The 12,553-nt window shown below is 47.5% G+C and overlaps 1 protein-coding gene across 2 annotated transcripts; it reads right to left on the bottom strand.

Annotated features, from left to right (window-relative positions):
- Positions 1-365: 365 nt before the first annotated feature.
- Positions 366-12,496, bottom strand: LOC309440667 (nucleolar RNA helicase 2-like; the record flags this gene model as incomplete). Of its 2 annotated transcripts, XM_082054593.1 has the most annotated exons (15): positions 366-625; positions 1,111-1,155; positions 1,970-2,104; positions 2,941-3,100; positions 4,125-4,198; positions 4,659-4,778; positions 5,286-5,447; positions 6,538-6,687; positions 6,914-7,059; positions 8,027-8,212; positions 8,677-8,794; positions 9,500-9,678; positions 10,674-10,749; positions 11,773-12,003; positions 12,134-12,496. In XM_082054593.1, 15 exons carry the CDS (start codon positions 12,494-12,496, stop codon positions 431-433), a joined length of 2,340 nt encoding a protein of 779 aa, XP_081910719.1. In that variant the 3' UTR covers positions 366-430. The 2 variants fall into 2 exon arrangements, with proteins under 2 accessions (XP_081910719.1, XP_081910720.1); XM_082054594.1 differs by lacking the exon at positions 1,111-1,155 and having other exon boundaries at positions 12,134-12,294.
- Positions 12,497-12,553: the final 57 nt, after the last annotated feature.

Genomic DNA, 12,553 nt, shown 5'->3' with positions numbered 1-12,553 from the left:
GGTACCGAGAGCTGAGAACCAGCAGATGGCGACAGGCAAGCAGGAGCACCCCCACAGCCACCCCGGGCCCGTGGGACGCTCTTGAGGGAACTGTGAGGGGCTGGAGCTCAATTTTGCTGAAAAGAGCATTTTTTCACTGCACAGGCTGCGGAACAGACAAGGCGCAGTAACCGTCCGTGTTTGGAAGAGTTGTTTCTTCACAGCACTGAGTTTCCAGCGAAACACTCGCCCCCTCAGACACGATTGGCAGCAGCTGTTTTGCTGGGCAAAATGGAAAATCTTCCAAAAACCCCCGTCATTTCAGCAAACATGTTTTTTTGCCATCCTCAAAGACAGGCTGCTTTATCAAGGAATAAAGACAGAGGGAAGTGTCCAACAGGCTTTTACTTTCTGATAAAAATCAGCTCAGTCCTGTATCTGTTACCAGAGGTTAATCAAGTGACTTGTTAAAATCGCGTCCCCGGTTTCCATTCTTAAACCAGTTGTTCCTCTTGAAGCCGCCATCACTTTGCCTCCCATTTCCGAACCTGGAGAACCCTCGTCCAGCCTCTTGGGGTGACTCTTCCAGCTCAGGCAACTCCTCTGCCACCGACAGCTGCCAGCGCCTGGTGTCCTTCCACTGCGCCTGCAGAAAAAGAGCCATGTGAAGGGACTACACGCCCGCAGGTGTGTTCAAGGCTCCTCATATCATTTAAAAACACCGAATGCAAAGGTACTGACAGACAAATCCCACCCGTGCAGAAACAGGTGAGCAGATCTCCCATTGGGAGACAACTCACGGTCCTGCGAAAAAGGATAAATGATCACAAAGGGACAAGAGAGAGCGAAACCAACAGAAAACTGGTTAACCCTCAAATATATTAGAGACATCAAAATCCAGAGTGGCAAAGTATTTTAATAAAATCAGGCAAGATAATGAGAACTGAAATGAGAAAGAGGCATGACAGCGTATTTCCAAAAACTGCTGTGCTCTTTCTAATGTCTGTGCAACATCCTTATTAAAACACAAACCTTATTCTCCCAAACCACCCTTTAGTCAATGCTATACATGGCACCCGACAAATTTAAGATCACCAGGTTCCAAAGACAATTCTGGCTACAGAAACATACCTGTATGTTACTCAGTTCATCAACAGGGATATCAAAGCACACCCCCTATAACCAAAAAGAAACAAAGAGACATTTGCTTTCCAGAGGTATATCCAATAACAGAGATACAACTGCAGTCAGGCAGCACCTGCAACCACCCATCCACGCTAAGCACAGAGACCAGAAACAGCAGAAAGCGCGATCTTTTGGGGGAAGGTTTTTATAAGCTGAAGAAAAAAATGGTTAAAACTCAAACACTCAAAGCAAAATGCAGATTCAAATGCCCTGTGCTGACAGCAGCACTGCCTGCAACCAGGTGTTTAAAAGCTGTTTAAAAGCCAGAGAGGTGCCATCTGCACCACAAGCTCTCCGGGAGTGCACGTGTGCAGGAGCCAGGCTGGCAGTCACACACCGCACGGCCCGGCCAGGCTGGCAGTCACCGCCCGCTCCACAGCCATCTCTGCAGTGCAGTGCTGTACAGTGTTATAGCATGAGTTTAGAATGAAAGAAGAGGTCACAACAACTGCTCCCACATATGCATATTTCTGATGCTTTTTTTTTTCCTTTTAGGAGAGGATTCCTGCATTATAATTCAGGAGCAATGTGTCCATTCCAGTACATGTCTCCTAAATACTCAACTCGCTTCAATCTTTTTTTTTTTCAGTAGTGTATACTTAAACAGCCATTTCAGGGGGCTGTGATAGGTTACCATCCTCTCAGAAATGAGACCGAGCAGGAATAGTGAGATGTCAACACCTCTATACTGGTACTTCACAACTCCTGCCTCAATCACTGCAAAAACTGGCCATATAAATATATATATATATATATATATGTACACACACACTCCCTCTCCTCCCCCAAGGCTGGGCCATCTTACCATCTTCCCCTTGAGGAAACGCATTGCAGATATTTTGCCATCCACTTCCTCACCAAGCTGCTCCTTTAGTCCTCGCCAGGCATAGCTCATGCTACGCATTTCTATTGAGCACTTCAACACCATGGTCACAAAACCCTGCAGGAAACAAACAGAACAATGTTTATGAGACTAAACCTGGTTGAACAGCCTGTAACTCACTAACTAACGAACCATGCAATAACTTGTTATTGTAGTGTAGTATTTAATCCTAAGAAACCAGCTTTCCAAAAGCAAAGCAACTAAAAGCCTCCTAGGAAGCTGAAGGTACCCATCTGACCCAGGACTGTCCCATGATATAAAGGCCAATAGCATTTCTCTATTTTAGCCAGAAACAGAGACACATTTATTCAGTACATAAAGTTAGTGCTAGACAAGGGGTAAAAAACCCACCCAAACTGATACAAGAGGCAGAGTCCAGTCAGGTGCTCTTTCCAAAACTGTGTTACCACCTAAGGAACTGAGCCAAGTCCTCCCTGAGTGCGTTAGAAAAAGGAAGAACTTCTCTTTACCAAAATCTCTGTAAAATCAGTTTAATCAATTAGCCAGTTAATCACAGGCTAGACTTATTTGTCATATGCAGAAATGTAAGATATTTCCTGGGAAGGGAAAACTACAATAGCACAAACCAATCTATCAGCTTGTAAAATGTATTAGTTAAACTCTCTTAGAGCATCGAAGTCTTGTGTCAGTTAGATCTCTGGAGATCTACTGAACTCTCATTGCAAGAAAATGTACAAACTGATTTCATCTTTTTTGTTTCCTGCAGAGTGCCAGTAAGAGGTGACTTCAGGTGAGGAACGAGCCTCCAACCAGAAGCTGGGGATAACAGCTGCTCAGGAACCCTAAGGAAAGAGCCTGAGAAGATGCCACACGTGGCCTGGACCCAAGCAATTCGCATCCATCCCTGTTAACTCAGGTACGACATTATTTACCGCAGTTGAGTTGAGTAAGGAGCGCTGCTGTATGTAAGATGCCCCAGAAATATGGGCCAGAGCTGCAGCCAGGGCAGCAACTGCCCCTTTTTCGTCTATGAGCTCTTGAGCAGATTTTCTGAAGTAGTCCACTGCAGAAGGAGGAATGGCCTCCAACAACCTACAACAGAAGTTTAAGAGATCAGCACAGGCCAGTGTGAACATGACTATGTTGAAGACATCAGATTTCAGCCAGTTTTCAAGGTTAACAAGTTATCTCTAAAAGCCTTGGCTGTAACGCTCGCGCTTCACTACCCCTCCCTTAACGCAACACTTGCAGGACGCTGGATAACCACCGCCTCCGTTGATTAAGCCAAGCCTCTTGAAAGATGTGTTCAAAATGGGGGACGTTCACGTGGCACGTTTGAGAGCACTGGTAAATACGTCAAGGGAAGGTTCTGAAGTATCAGCCATACCCAAGAACTCACAAGAAAGTGCTGCCAGCGCTACCGTGCTGCTGCTGGGCCGGGGCAGGGCCCTGCTCGCTCCCAGTGAGAGCCGATCACATCGACTGTTTCTGGGAAAGGCAGCGAGAACAAGCTGGGAAACTGAGCACAGCTATTTTCATGCTATTTTGGGTACCCGCCATTTTTCAGTACGTGGTAAACCCAAAACCATGCCCATGATCTCCTTTACACTGCTCAGATCCTCGCTAATAATTTCTGTCAGTGCAATTTCCACCAAGCAGGCAGCAAATATAAACAAAGTGCATAGAATAAAAACCATAACCCTTGAGAATAAAACAACACAAAGAAATGCAGGATGGGGTTACGACACCCTCAGCTACCGCAGAGTAACTCAGTGTACTGAGTACTGCTCTTCACACATTGCTACTGTGCCTTCTGAGCAGACAAACATCAGATTCCCTGCATGACAGTAATTCCCTTTGTGCTATTGATTTCTGATGACATAAACGAAGGTTATTTTTTGCAAGAGCTTTGAGAACATTATATTCTATGAAAGCACATAGAGGTTTACTGGTATCATCTTATGAAAACCAGTCAGTGTCTACAAGCCAAGCAAGCTTTTACAACACAAGCAAAGACACGTGCACAGATAGGTCTGATCCCCTAAAGCTTCACATTAACACCGTTGTTGTTGCTAAGAACTCTAGACATCTTTTAAGAACGGGCAAATAAACTTACTTTTTGGCATCATTACTTGAAGCTTTAATTACATCTGTAGCAGAAGGAACACCTACACGCTTAAATGTAATCCCCTGAAACCAAGCAAACAAATTACAGTTAAAGGTATTTTCAGCACTCTACAACTCACCCATACCTGAGTCACGTTACTTAGGCCCCCAGTCGCTTCTGTCTGAATATTAACAGCCTTTACTTCAGTTACCTCTGAACCAAGAATAAAGCTTTTTTAAAATTTCCCGCCTTTGTTAACGTGGAGCTATTTTATACCAATTAACATGCAGATGGTCTCCTTCACACACTCCTGTCACTGCCCGCCTGCTGACAGCAGTACTGCCAACATGGGGAAACTCATGAGACAGAACAGGTTTATACAGCATCATTTATGAACAGTTACCAAATATCACCATTTCAGGCCTATCGGACCACGGGACACGAGGCCCATACTGGATCCATGCAGCCCATGGTTACAAAGTGCCAAAGAGTCTTTCAGGAGCCGAATAATTCCATGACGCAGAGATCTGAGGTAGAACTCACCGCTTTGTGTTCAACCTGCTTCAGGAGATCTTCCTCTCTTCTCTGAAACAAACAGATGCAGACCCCAGTCCGGCCGGCTCGACCCGTTCGTCCAGAACGGTGGATGTAGGAATCGACATCCTTTGGAAATTCAGATTAACATGAGAAAACCTTATGTCATTTAAATCATTGAAAGTCAGAGAAAACGCAAGCTAAATTCTACTCCGGAAGCCTAGAAAGTGATACATTCTGTTTCTATACCCAAATGTAAGTACACACAAACCACTCAGGTCCCAAGGTGTGTCAACATTGTTTTTTTACAATAAAACGCTCCACTGTAGTTACAGAAGAACAAAAAGGCAGCAGGAGTATTTCAGGATTGTTACGAAACTCAACCTAACAACATTCAGAAGGGATTCGGAAATCCTGAAACAATGTCAAAACCTATCTGACGACAATCCCGAGTAACCGAAACCCGTCACTTTTAATTTAATCAAAGCTCAGAATTTAACTAGGAAACTCTAGGCCTGCATTTACAAAAAATCCGCTGGTGAATCAGAACACTAGGTCTGGTGAAACCAAGGAATACTCCACCGTTCTGTCACCAAAAAATAAAATTCACAATTCTGGTTCCTCCCAGTGACTTACTTTTGGCGGCGAACATTGTATAACAAGGTCGACCTCAGGAATATCCAAACCACGGGCAGCTACGTTTGTTGCAATGAGAACTTCAAACACACCAGTTCTAAAGCCTTTTAATGTGACTTCTCTCTGTTGCTGTGGAATGTCACCATGCAAAGACTGGGCATCCTGTCAGTGGAACAAACCATGGACATGTCATTAACAGGGCAGCCTGGGCTGCAGTACCTGCACGTTTAATTACAAAGCCCAATACATCGTGTAGAGCAACAGAAAATACCTACACAGCCGATACCAAAGGAAGATACAGAATCCTGCTTTGTGGTTTGATCTTTCTCTGGGACAATACTACTCTCCTAAGGAGTAGTTTTACCAGAACATTATTACTTGTAGCATACCAACAGCAGACTGTGCAATTTCAGCCTGCCATGCCAACAAGGGCCCACTTCAGCTTTCACCTCCGCCGGAACAAATGGGAACAACCTTACTTAAGCAGTGTTGTCAAGAGCGAGCAGGGGACTGTGGGACGCCATCCCATACCCACAGAAGCTCAAGGTTTTCAGGGCGTTCCCAAACTCTCCAGGTGATCTGAACAACCTCCACTTTCAATGAGACAAGACAGAGCAAGTGTACGACAAGAAGAAAGAGGAGAGTCACAAGCTCACAGTTCAAATGAGTAACATGCAAACAAACAAAAATTGCTGCTCCAAGATTTTAATGTGAATAGGATATTTATCAAATACTGGGCAAACCATGTATTCCTATTACTGCTCTTTCACTATAAACAGGATTTTCTCTGAAAAAAATCCAGCACCTTTTCCCACTCCCCAAAAAGGTGCTTCATTCAAGCAAGCACAGAAAACGTGCTCAGCAGACCACCTGAGGCCTATTAAATGACTCTGCAAGTACAACAGCACATTCTGGTCTACCATATTGGTTGGATTTTCCTGAATCCAAAGAGCACACGAACATAAGTAATATGTGCACTAGAATAGCTCCTGCTTATTACCCTTATTACTATCTCCTGTTTATTCAGCATAAGCTGTGTATTTTCCATTGATCTGGTCCTGTATGACTTTAAAGCCAAAGGAATAAATTCATTATCACAGCCAAGAAAGCATTTTAATCGCAAAGCTGTATGTTTAGAAACAGCTTTCATAAGTCTTAAAACTGCCCACAGAAACAACTTCACCCACACGGTTGCAACCCTGTATTTATTTCAGGGCATTCAACCCCCGACTCTCCACTCAGGCCCCAGTACCTGTTTGAGAGAAGCATTCATAGCGAGCTCGTTTGCCTCCTTTTTGGTCTCGCAAAAGACGATGGTCCGGCCACGGCTGCCGCTGTAGACTTGAATGATATCCCCGAGGACTCCTGCTCTCTGAGAGGAGCGACACTGTATAGCCAAGTGCTGTTTGGGGCAGAAACACAGGAACGGTTTGTTAAATCTAAGCCATGCAAAGGACAGACAAAAGGAATTTAGACAGATTTTTTTTTTTAAGCTTGCAAACTATATGAAAGCTTTGCTTAAAAAATGTGTCTACCACGTGCAAAGTCATTCCACACCCCCGTTTGTCAAGTCAGCGCAGAACCCATCTCATGCAGGCCACGCGCTGCTCTGCAGCACAACCACTCACCTCCACAGTCGTGGCGGTCCTTTGCGTCTTCTTTCCAATCAGGTCAATCTGTTCGTATTCGTCTTTCATATATTTTTTGGCCACATCATACACCCACCGTGGGCAAGTTGCAGAAAACAGCAGCGTCTGGGGGTTGTTCTCAGAACCTGGAAGTGAAGGGCACTGATTTCAGTCATCACAACAGCCTCTGAACTTGACAACTGACAAAAAAGCAGCAGAGTTGCTCTCACATGGAGAAGTTTTGATGTGCAGTAAATGTCAGCAACAAGAAGAAAACTTAGGAGCGATGAAAACATTTTAAATACCCTTTAGACACCAAAGGCGAAATTACAGTAATCTTGGATGTACCAAACTGAATCTCTCATCCTGACTAAGAAATACAAGACACATTTCTAGGTCATCTGCTAAAAAATGGTTTGGACAGTGCCTGAAGTCCTCCCACAGTACCAGCCAAGGAAAACAACAGTGGCTGCACCGTGCAGTGCTCAACCCCGATGCGTGAGGCTCACGGATCTGTCCAACAGCCCTCACGTGGAGTCACAGCTGCAAAGAAACTGCCAGCAACCAGCTTTTCGTGGCTTCCAGGGCCAGAAGCGGTAACCTTGCTTTCAGAAATCTTTCATATTTCTACTTCTGGTAATTCATCAAATCACTTTCAAAACTTTGGGTGTTAGTATAACGTTACAAGGAATTTCACACTATTAACCTCCTTTATCTCCATTCCTGCTACCCGATGGCTTTGCTGAATGCCCACTACATCAGAAAAGCACAACTATTCCCTAGCTGTCAACTCCATGTGATGCCAAGTGTACAGACGGGCCTGAACACCAATCCTACGCTGTTACCTCTCGCAGGATGGAGAGCACCAGGGCTTACGGAGTGGGGTTTGTTGGCTTTTTGCCTCCTTCCTCCTGCCCCTCCTTGCAGAGGTGCCACTCCAGCCCTTCAGCCATCTGTCACCTCGTCTTTAACCTTTTCCACTTCCACCTTCTCTGAGGTCCAATAGCAGCCTTGCACAAAGGACTGAAGCTGGGGGTGCACCCGCAGCTCTCAAATCAGTACAACTGTGTTTTCTGCACTGTCGCTTATTCCTATCTTGATGTCAGAATTTACCTTTTTTATAAGCAAATCCTAAGATTTCTTCCACTTGTTCAGCAAAGCCCATGTCCAACATGTGATCGACTTCATCCAGAACAACATGCTTCACGCTGGAAAGCTCTAGCTTGCTGTTCTGAATGTGGTCTTTGATGCGCCCAGGAGTTCCCACTAGAATATCGATGCCACTTTTAAGGAGATCAACTGGAAGACAAAAAAGCCAAGGACAGTGTCAGAAGGCCAAGAGACAACAAGGTAAAAAAGTAACAGTAAACAGCAACACCTGTAATGTTAGAACAATCTACTGCCCTTCGCTTTGATCTCTGAACAAAGCACTACGTCCAGCCCAAGTAACAAACGAGTAAGTTCAGTGATGGTCCAAGTTGCTCTGTCAGGAATATCAGCTAAACCACAAGCAAAGTCACAGTAAAATACACCTATTGCCATTAAACAATGAGGAACGAAAAGGACGAGTCACTTTGCAGACCTACAACCACTCTTTCAAGTAAACATTTATTGGAACTCAAACAATCCAACCCGGGCTGTGTACGTCCTCTGGAAGCAACGTCGTGGCTCCTGATCAAACCGAACCAAGCCAGCTGTACTCACGGGATGCATTTAGAGGAAGTGAACTCCAATCCAACAGTCATTCCTTCGCATCTACTTACGCTGTTCTCTATACGGAGTTCCTCCATAAAAACAAGCCACGGACAGCTTCCTGGTGAGATGCTTGAAGTCTTTGGCTACCTGTGTGGCCAGTTCCCTGGTCGGAACCAGAACCAGCACCTGGAGGGAGTGAAGAGAGACCAAAATGCAGCTGTGCTCAGAGAAGTGTTTCCTCCTCATCCAACGGCCAGCAGGGGAAACAAAGCAAAGAATTAAAAGATAACCAAGAGGTAGAACAGCAACATTTTTTTCTCAAGTAAATGCCAGCTAAAACAGACACTTCAGTAACATTACCAAGGACAATGAAGGCGCAGTTAAACAATAAGGGACAGGAACAGTCACTAAACAATTTGGAGTGATAAGATCTTCAGACGCATTGCAGTATGCATTCCAGCCATGCACTTCACCTACCTGCCCTCCTCCACTATCTATCCTCTCCCATCCATTTTATTTTACAAAGGAAACGATAAAACTAAGAGCTGAATTCTTCTCTCTAGAAATCTTCCAGACAATTACATTTTACAACCTACGTTGCCTTTAAAGTTAATAAAATAGAAGGATGAAGCAGGCAAAAAATCTGCAGACTACAACAGTTTTCAGTCTAATGATAAATACGCACACTGCATTTGTGTTCATCAAATCACTTTCAAAACATTTGGCATTACTATAATGTTGCAAGGAATTTCACACTATTAACCTGGGCATGGGATATCTGATCAACATGGGAGAAAGAAGGCCCCAAAACTCCCCAAACCGATTACAAAATCACTTTCGACATCCGCCCTGTTCCAAGGTTTTGGTGTTCACCCTCAGGCAGGAACTTACTTTTGGTGAACGGCCTCTTCTCCCGTCTTGTGAGACACTCTGAAGCTTTTCAACCAGTGGGAGAGCGAAAGAAAAGGTTTTCCCAGTTCCTGTTCGAGCCTGAGCAATGACGTCTTTGCCGTCATATATGGGCTGGAAAGTCTTCACTTGCACAGGGAACAGGTATTTTACACCTCGAGCTGTAAAATAATCCAAAGAGGTTTCATTGAATGGTGCCGATCCTGCTGCAAGCTGAGCAATTAGAAGCCCTCATGTATAACTAAAGCACATATTTTATAGGCATCAGGTCAAATCCTGTACACAACAGGAGATGCAACTTAGGAAAACACATCTCTCTGTTCTTACTCCTACTTTAGATCACAAGGTATCTTCCCCAAAACAAACAGCTCAGTGTCCACAATGAAACTTCGCCCTCCTTGTGACATTTGGCACAAGGCGACAGGAGATGAAGGAAAAAGCAAATTAAAAAAAAAAAAACAGAAACACATGTATTTTTCTGATGCAGCCCAAGCCTGTGCGGCAACTTGGTTCTGAGGGTCAGTGCACGTGTTTCAAAACATTCTGAAACCTCAGAGATTTCGCACACTGGAAGTGAAACAATCCATCCAAAAGAAAACTTCCGGGCAAGGAAAATGCAAAGGAACGAGGAGAATTTTGTCTGAGAAGCAAAAATCTGCTCAGCTTCCCAACAGAGAGGACCAGAACTCCACAGGGATTACTGCAACAACGCTGCTTGAGGAGAGACACTAAAATGCCCAAAGTATGAGAAAAATCCCAATCTGTTCACAGGAGCCAAATAGTCTGTACACAAAACACCGGAACACTTACTAAAGAAGTGATACCGTAGACAGCAGAGATGGGAGTGAAGATAAATAGTGAGTAGAACGATGCTGACGAGAAGAGAAACCCTGTGTCTAGAACGTACACCTAGAACAACCACGCCACGAAGAACAGACGCACCCTAAGGCACCTGAATTGGAACCAAACAGAAACTTTGTTCCTACTAACAGGAGATTCTTTGAACCTACAGTGACTGCTCATGTGCGTATTCCTACCACACAATAAATACAGGATGATTTAGGACCATTTACCCTTAGCTTCTGTCTCTGCTTATATGGGTACAGTGCAATTCTGGACAAACATTTACAGAAGTTTTTTTACCGCATTAACTAACCTTTGAGAAGGTTGATGGTGTTTTGGGAGAGAGGAAACTTGGAGAAGGCGCCTTCTTTTGCTTCTTCTGTCAGCTCCTAACAGGATAAAAACCAAAACAAAACACCTTGTCAGCCCTAAGAAATCAGCAATAGCACAGCCCGCCTGGGCACTCACCAACAGCCGTGCGCTTGCTTTACCGTCGTGATTTTATCAGCTACCTCCTTTCTGCTTCAAGAGAAAAAAAATCTTGTGATGCAGGAACTTCATAAACAAAAAATCATCACAGCGTGAAGTGGGAAACTTGAATGCAGCCACCCTGGATCAGAAGACAAGACACTGACCGGGGCTGCCCCAGCCGGCGCGGCAGAACGAGCGCCTGCCAACACGCAGCTGCTCTTACACGGGTTCTAAGCAAAGGCTTTCAGCCAAAGGTCTCCCTGCTCTGGTTACCTGCCACAGCTTGTTCAAGACACTGGTGTATCGCCCCTAATTTGGATATACCCGCAACACCTCTTAAGACCGCCGGCAAACAAAACGGAAGAAGTGCCCCGTCCGTGTGATCTCCCCGCATCGGGCACGTATGCTGGGCAAGTCAGGGAAGGGAAACTGTTTGTTTTTAACTGGAGTCCACTGAAATCGTTAGAAGACTGTTTTTCAAAGGAAAACGTATTTGGTGGCACAATTCGCTGTGTGAAGCAGGAATTTCCCTCTAAATCGCACCTACTCGGGACAGCACAGGAGCGGCTTCTTGACCCTGCACACCAGGAGATGCTTAAAGCTCACAACGTAACTTCTGCTTCAGAGATCCACGAGATCGCACCATCACGGCCACTGTGCAAAACGCACGCTCTGGATTCACGTTCCCATCTCAAACGCAGGAGAGAAAAGCACCTGCAGCAGGCCCGATCCAGGGCAAAGAACGGGGAGAACCCCGACCGCGGGCGTTAGTAACCGTGACGGGCAGGAACAGGACGGGCAGCAGCTGCTCCCTGATGCGCGGGAGCCACAGCTCTAAGGGGAGCGGCAGCAGACGCTGCGCACGTCTCCAACAGCACGTGTTACTACACACATTGGGCACCAGTGAGGCTGTAACGGGGCGAGCCGCGCAGCGCTCCCACCTGGGCACGGCCGTCCTGCTCTCCCGGGGGCGCGGCTCCGTCGCTCAGGGCGGCAGAGGCTCTCACCGCGCGCTCGCCGCCGCTCTCCTCCTCGCCCGGCTTCGTCTTCTTGGGCAGGGGGGGCTCAAGCCCGCCCAGCCCGCTCTCCTCGGGCTGGGCCTGCTCGCCCTCGGCCCGACCGCGCCGCTTCAGCTTCTCCCGCCGCTTCGGCTTCTTCTCCTGGGCCGCGTCCTGCCGAGAGGGGGAGCGGATGTACCCGAAGCGACCCCCGCACCGCGGCTCTACCGCGCGAACCCCCGCGCCCGGCCCGCACAAGATGGCCGCCCCGCACGTGGCGCGCCGCTCCCGCTCCCGCTCCCACCTTGACCTTCCTCCGGCGGCCGCGCCGCACGGACTCGGCCCCGGCCGGCGCCTGCGGCTCGGCGGGGCTGGCGGCGGGGCCGGCGGCGGGCATGGCGGCGGGCGGCTCCCCGGAGAGCTGCGCGGCGGCGCTGCTGCGGCTGCTGCCCGAGTCCCAGCGGCGGCCCCGGACGTCGCGCCCCGCCCCGGCGCGCAGGAAGTGAGGCGCGGCGTGCGGCGGGCGGCCCGGGCCGCGGGGCAGCGCCGCCGCCAGCAGCAGCGGGCCCGGCACGGACAGCCAGCAGCGCTGCCGCCCGCCGAGCGGGGCCGCCGCCCGCGCCGCGGGGAGCCCGAGCCGCGCTGCCCGGCCGCACACGCCGCCCATGCAGCCGCTGCGCCGCCCCCGGCCCCGGTCCCGGTCTGGTCCGCCCCTTCCGCCCGG

The sequence above is a fragment of the Streptopelia decaocto genome (genome assembly GCF_964273445.1).
Source record: "Streptopelia decaocto genome assembly, chromosome: 5".
NCBI classification, from domain to species: domain Eukaryota; kingdom Metazoa; phylum Chordata; class Aves; order Columbiformes; family Columbidae; genus Streptopelia; species Streptopelia decaocto.
Note: the sequence above shows the minus strand (reverse complement) of the source record. Positions and strands in the feature narration are given on the sequence as shown.